The 6,304-nt window shown below is 32.2% G+C and overlaps 1 protein-coding gene across 1 annotated transcript; it reads right to left on the reverse strand.

The window, feature by feature from the left end:
- Positions 1-640: 640 nt before the first annotated feature.
- LOC108912026 (actin-like protein 6B) lies at positions 641-5,425 on the reverse strand. Its single transcript, XM_018717164.2, has 6 exons — positions 5,134-5,425; positions 4,587-4,720; positions 3,980-4,456; positions 3,717-3,870; positions 3,505-3,593; positions 641-968 (listed from the first exon to the last, which is right to left on the reverse strand). Exons 1-6 carry the CDS (start codon positions 5,336-5,338, stop codon positions 753-755), a joined length of 1,275 nt encoding a protein of 424 aa, XP_018572680.1. The 5' UTR covers positions 5,339-5,425; the 3' UTR covers positions 641-752.
- Between the last annotated feature and the right edge of the window lie 879 nt (positions 5,426-6,304).

Consider the following 6,304-nt stretch of genomic DNA (forward strand, 5'->3'; position numbering starts at 1 on the left):
TTAATTAGTAAACGTTAATTTTAGAATTTAAAGTCGTATATGTAGGTTCTAATTGATGCATAAAAGCGTATCAAAAAAAAAAATTCAAAAAGTTGAAATTAAGTTGTCCTTTACAACTAACAAAGTAGGACGTGCAAAACAGCGTTATAAACAAATTGTTCCAAGATCAGGCAAAAGCCGCTCGGGAATTTGCTCCTTTTGTATTAAGTAGAGCTTGTTTTTACAGTAATTTAAAAAAAAACAGAGAAATCACCTATGCCTCTGTTCCCAAGATAGCTTTTTTATAACGCTGATTGTTAGTTAACTATTGGACGTATCGGACCGGAATTTTAAAGACAAAGAAAGGGTTATTAAACTTTTATTTTCAGAAAGTTTTACATTGATAGTTCTGAGTTCATGTAATAAATGCGCCAGCAGTAGTAAAAGTTAACATTAATGGACGTCCAACACGCGCGAAAATGAGCGCAAGGCCCGCGCATGCGCGTGAACGTCGCTCTCGACCGCACTCGAGATTTTTGAACGTTTAAAATTCAGTTCAAGTTTTAGTAGACATTTGATTCGTACCTTCTGAAGAAGTGATATAACGAGAAACTTTTGTAGTTGAGTGGAATGAAACGGAAAACCTTTTCATATTTTACAAAAACTTTTATTACAAAAAAGAATTGTCACAAAAATACTTGTGAGGTTTGTACCTAGATATTAAAATTACCTTATACTTTATAGTCAGTGTTAATAAAATAACTTTATAATGTTCAAGGACACTTTCGATCTATCTGAGCCTTGCCCGCTTCTTGATATTCCTGCATGGACATCCACATCTGTTGAAAAGTTCCTATAGATGCCAGTATAGATCCTCCCACCCAAGAACCGAATCTCCTTTCCACAGTTCCATTCGCAGCTATCATTTTCAATCGCATCGAGCTGGGAGTTCTTGAGGATAAATCTCGACTCAAACGATCACTGAAACCCTGCAAATTTATATGTTACTACTATATAATACACATAGTGTCATTTTAGCAAAGCAATCCTCTGCTAAGTTCAAAATTAGTGAATATCATTGTTATAACATAACTAATCATATAGAATTGTAGGTGTAGGTGTTTACATAATAAATAAAAACAAATGAAATTTATATATTGTTTATTTAACTGACCCTAAAAACGTGAATATTTAGAAATTATAATTTTGGGTATGATTCAAAATGTAAATGGTCCCATAGTCACTTTTTAAATTTACGGGTATTATTTTTTAATGATTTTTTTCTGTCCATCCACTTATACATTTTGAGAACCACTGTTTCCTTGAAAGATAATCATTTACGTATGTATACAAATGAAATCCAAGTTTCCAAGTCATGCGTCAAGAAAATTATTTACAATAAGACTACAATATTTTAGTTATACTACAGGTTAAATCTAATTCTAATGCACTGTTAGTCCGGTCAAATTAGTCATAAAAATAGTGGTCAAATAACGAAAATTCCGACTGAGCTAAATTTTGGTGGACACCTTGGATACACCATTAGAAATAAAGTGTCAAAAGTCCCCACCGATCCCATGTGTGCTAAAAAAGTTATTCGGGGTCAAAGGTCAAAATTTGAGGTTTTTTGGATTTTTTTCGAAAAGTTTTATCAAAAAAGTAGCTCAGACAAAAATTATAGATCTGAAAATTATCTACAAAAATGGTCCTTATACTTTTTGTTTAAGAACCACCATTCCTGAGATATCGCGATTCTAAAAGTTGAAGGAGTCACGTTCTACATGATATGCACATACAGTGTAGGAAAGTACCGATGGTCTATCAGAAGTTACGTGAGAGCGATAAAGTAAGCCATAGAAATCCATGTGATAGACAAGGATGGCTATAATGAAGGCGTCTAATAGTCAACGCCCATTTCGCCCTTCCACAAATAAGAAGTGGATCTTATTTGTGGAAGGGCGAAACGGGCAGTGATTATGAGAAGCCTTCATTATAGCCATCCTTCTCTATCGCATGGATTTCTATGGCTTACTTTATCGCTCTTACGTAACTTCAGATAGACCATCGGTACTTTACTACCCTGTATATGTCACATATATACAGTCAGACACTTAATGCAAGTAAAAATGCCTATCTGTGTGTCTTGTATGTATAAACTATACTATTCTGAGAATATACACTCAAAAGAAACTCCCTTAATCAAAATGACGCAGATGTCCTTATAATTGAAACAGCAATAGAACAATTTCATGCAACAAATACAACTATTGTAGTTGGTGAAGATGTTGACTTATTAATACTACTCACTGCAAGGACTCCAATTGATAAAATTATATACTTTTTAAAACCTGGAAAGGCTCAACAGCGAACAGAAATATATTCTTCAAAAAGTTTATCTGCTTATCCAAAATGTCAAAACCATATCTTATTTTTACATGCGATAACCGGCTGCGATACTACATCAGCAATGTTCAGAAGGGGTAAAACATCAGTATTAAAATTATTTGGAAAAAATATTTGATTGATTGCAGAAATTGATTCTTCACCTCAAACAATAATCACAAAGGGAATTTACTTTCTCCTTGCTGTTAAGGAGCTCCAAAAAAAATTGATTGTATAGATAAATTTAGATACTTAACTTCTGTAAAAAATACACGAAACAAGAAACAAGTACAACTATCTTGTCTTCCTCCAGCATCGGCTTCCGCTAATCAACACTTGTATCGAGTATACTATCAAGTTCAGACATGACTAGACAATCAACTGAACCCAGAAGACTGGGGTTGGAAATTAACAGATAATACTTTGGAACCGATTCAAACTTTACTTCCACCTGCTCTGGAAAAACTCCTAAACACTATTTTTTGCAATTGCAAAAAAGGTTGTAGTGCTAAATGTGGCTGTAGAAGAGTAGGGTTACTGTGTTCTCCAGCGTGTACTAATTGCCAAAGCCAGTCTTGCTCAAATGTCCAATTGAATACAACAGACGAAGATTCATGTGATTTCGATGAAGAGACAGCTGATTCATCTTCATTTGAACAATTTATGAACATCCAGCAAGAAGAAGAGGAAGAAGAAGAAGAAATCGAAGAAGACATGACTGTTGAAGTCGACTTTGAAGAGTATGAATCAGATTAAAATATCAAAAGAAATCAGAACTACAGTTAAAGTCAATAACCAATATCAATAATCATCATAATGATAATCGTAATGTTTGTTTCAAGAATCATGTGAATAATGAAAAAATTATATTTACATATTTATAAATAAGTTTATAAGCCAAATGTAAATAACAGGACATTGCCGTATTTAGTTTTTTTCTTCCTATTTCATGTTAAGAGTTGTAAGATTGGCAATACTGTATAATATTTTTTTCAGAATAGACAAATAATGTAAAGCGTAAATGTCGCAAAAAAGTTGATCATTCTCAAGAATTTTTTACAAAAAAAATTGTGCATTTTTATTTTAAATTTCACTTGTTTATTCATATTTTATATTTATTAAGCAATAATTATAATAATGTACCTGAACTAAGGAATTTCCTCCAGTCAAAACGACTGAACTATACAGTGCTGGCCTGATATCAACGTCACACATTCCAGCACTTGTTGCAGCTGCAAAATAATAGAGAAAATAATGTAAGTGAATTCTTATATAACCCTATAGGGTTTTATTTAAATTGTCATTAAATTTAAATTTTCAAACAAGAAATCATAAAAAATCCATTTTTTTTTTACCTATGTATCCTGCTCCTAACATAGCATGATCAAATAATCCTTCGGCTAATTTGAATCTTTCAGGACCAAAGTCTTGATGATAACCAGTGGGGAATTCATAATGCACGGCAGGTATATTCGCTGCTGCTCTTTCATCGTATGGATTTTCCGACACCTTTAAAATAAGCGGAACATATTCATTAGTTTCAGATTCGTTTACTTTTTGTCGCAACAAAACAATGAAAGTATATTAACGAGTAAAACAAAAGAAACTTAAATTCTACCTGTAATACAGTTTGCTGAAAATCCTGTACAGTTCTTTTCACCATATAAGTCATCCACGAATTGGTTGGTGGAAAAGATAGCTTTTTCTTTACATACCTCGGTTTATCCTTATCTCTGACTACTTCTTTGCTTGCAATTAGAGCTGCAGGAGCTAAATCGATACCCATGCTTTCCAGCAATTCTCTAGCTCTGAGAATTAGGTAGTCACCACCTAAAGGTGATTTAACAACTGCGTTTGATATGACGTAACCATCTAAGACAGGTACAGCTGTAGTATGAGTTGCTCCACTATCGATTACCAATGCAGTAGCTCTTCCGTTAGCAAACGCAGCTAGAGCAGCATTTTTAACTAAGAAAAATGCTGGCACTTTATATTTCTCGAACATAATTTCTGTTAATTTTTCTCTTTTTTGTCTTTGATTCCATGGAGATTCAGAAAAGAGAACTGGATGATACTGGGATTCTGACTGTATTATCTGGAAAACAAATTTGTTTTGAATATTAATGTCCTTTATCAAAAACAAAAAAATAAATGGCAAACAATTTGTAAGGTAAACTTTAAATTTAGAAACTAATTATATAAATTCAAATATACACTAATTTTACCTTATCATATGAATAATCCATAATTTTTTCAAACATATCCCAGTTTTCTATCATGCCATCTTTCATGTAACTATGTATTTCCATATTCGGCCGGGGAGTATGTAAATATATTGTATCAATAAAGTACTTATATGCTGAAATAGAACGTATAATAAAAATTATGTATAAAGTACATATTAAGTACAATTTAATATACAAAATGATTTATTTTAAATGCACTTCAACACAAGGCAAAATGTCCGCAAATGCTCTTGCCTGAATAATATAAAAAAATAATAAAACATAAATAATAGGTACNACAAAATGATTTATTTTAAATGCACTTCAACACAAGGCAATATGTCCGCAAATGCTCTTGCCTGAATAATATAAAAAAATAATAAAACATAAATAATAGGTACATAAATTAATAGATAATTAGGTATATCAACTAATGAACACAAATAAGTTTTGGCTCGGCAGCTTTTCTCTACTTCTGTTATTTCTTTATGAAATGGATTAAAAAAATGTGAATTTACAACTTGATCCAGAAAACAACAGAACATACAATATTGATTGGATGAAACACTGTTTTCTTCGGGTTTTACTTCAGGTTCCAATTTTGGAGATTCATCAGGAGCTACGCCGACTATAGCCGGTATTTCAGCTTTTGGAGTGTCTTCTTGAGCGTACCCAACTCGCAAAGAATGATGACCAGGATCAAACACTAGAGCTCCAATTTCATCTCCACCATATAACATTCCTCCAGACATTTTAACAAAATATGTTTATTTATATAAAAAAGGTCCAAAACAAATTGAAAAATATACAAACATAAAAATCTAGGTTATACACTTGTTTTGACATTTGACGTCATTGTCATCTAACCATACATGGAGACTATACAAGGCATGGCTGTGCAACTAGCATTGCCAGATTCGCAACAGGGAGGGGATGGAGCTTGTCCAGACACACGAAGAACGGGGTTAAGAAAAGGAAGTAACTTTAAGTTTGTTACGTTTGTTACAAGTTTTTTCACTATGTAAAATCTAGTGTCTTTAAATTTTTTACTAACTTTTCCACACTGAAATTCACGACTCACGTTTGTTTAGCATGACGTTTTTCTTGATTATATTATGTATTTGTAGTAAGTATGAGAAAAATATTGGAAGTTTTGGCAAAAAGGTAAGTAAATATTAAATTGAGTTTTCCAATTAAATATAGTGAAAAGGGTTATGTTTGTTTACACACAAAAGGAAAATATTTATTATTTATTTATGATGTCAAAACATTCATATTCTTANACCCACTATTCGGTCAAGTTGTAATATAGAACTGCTGGACATCATTAGATTGAAAATGCAGATCACAAACGTACTGTTTTATTTTAAATCTGTTGACAGTCATTCACTTCACATACTATTACCATATTTAAATTATTTTCGAAACTTTTTATTTACCATTTATAAAAACAAATTGTAATAATTATTGACTTGACTTCTAGTTTTTAGGTTTAGTATACCTCCCCGCTCCCAATATATCTACTAAACTCCATATAAATAAAATTTAAATAAAATTGGTTATTTGCTTACTTCACTCGTATTTGTGAAGCTACATTCATTTGGCACATATGGAACACTAGCGCCACCTCGACTTCTGCCATTTCTTTGACAAATTTTGTCAATTTTTCCGTATGAGTTCGTGCTCCTTATCTAGTCTCCATGTAACCATAGATAAAA

This window comes from Anoplophora glabripennis, unplaced genomic scaffold, assembly GCF_000390285.2.
Source record: "Anoplophora glabripennis isolate ALB-LARVAE unplaced genomic scaffold, Agla_2.0 scaffold600, whole genome shotgun sequence".
In the NCBI taxonomy this organism is placed as follows: domain Eukaryota; kingdom Metazoa; phylum Arthropoda; class Insecta; order Coleoptera; family Cerambycidae; genus Anoplophora; species Anoplophora glabripennis.